Genomic DNA, 617 nt, shown 5'->3' with positions numbered 1-617 from the left:
GGGATACCTGCTATGGTTCGGCAAGCTTTGTTCTGACCTGCATCGAGGAGTTTGCGTGAAGTGGGAGCCGCATCCCAATACCAGACCTCAAAACCGTAGAGAGTCTGGGCTTGAACTAGTGTCAGATAGAAGGCTCGGAGGACATCACGCTTCGGTCCCCATGTGGTGGAGGAGATGGCGGCAAGTTGTAGCAATCTAAAATTCATGCGTTGTCTCGTTTGAACCACATGGGTAGACATGCCTCGGTAGTTTTGGAAGGTGATGCCTAAGAGTTTAGGTGCCTTCTCCGGGCCTACGGGGATACCGCGCAGTTGAAGAAAAAGGGGATGCGGGTTGGTGGTACCAAAAAGTGTGTATTTCGTCTTGTCCACATTAATGTCCATAAAATAGTTTTGGGACCATTCATCCACCACGTTTAGTCCTTGTTGCAGTGTACTGTTGATGATGTCTCGGTTGACGTGTCGTACTGCTAGTGTGATATCATCGGCGAAAAAACCAATGAAATAATAAGGGAACTTGGGATAGTCGTTTGCTTAGTGTGTTCATTACTATAATGAACATAAGTGGGCCGAGGACTGTTCCTTGTGGCACGCCACGGTGGAAAAGCATTAAAGGAG

At 48.0% G+C, this 617-nt stretch overlaps 1 protein-coding gene across 1 annotated transcript; it reads right to left on the bottom strand.

The window, feature by feature from the left end:
• Nucleotides 1-2: 2 nt before the first annotated feature.
• TM35_000025470 (Tbingi protein) lies at nt 3-383 on the bottom strand (the record flags this gene model as incomplete). Its single annotated transcript, XM_029021865.1, has 1 exon — nt 3-383. A coding segment is annotated over one exon (381 nt), but the record flags the coding sequence as incomplete, so codon positions are not given.
• Nucleotides 384-617: the final 234 nt, after the last annotated feature.

Source organism: Trypanosoma theileri (genome assembly GCF_002087225.1).
Source record: "Trypanosoma theileri isolate Edinburgh chromosome Unknown TM35_Tth_2_V1, whole genome shotgun sequence".
Classification (NCBI taxonomy): Eukaryota; Euglenozoa; class Kinetoplastea; order Trypanosomatida; family Trypanosomatidae; genus Trypanosoma; species Trypanosoma theileri.
Note: the sequence above shows the minus strand (reverse complement) of the source record. Positions and strands in the feature narration are given on the sequence as shown.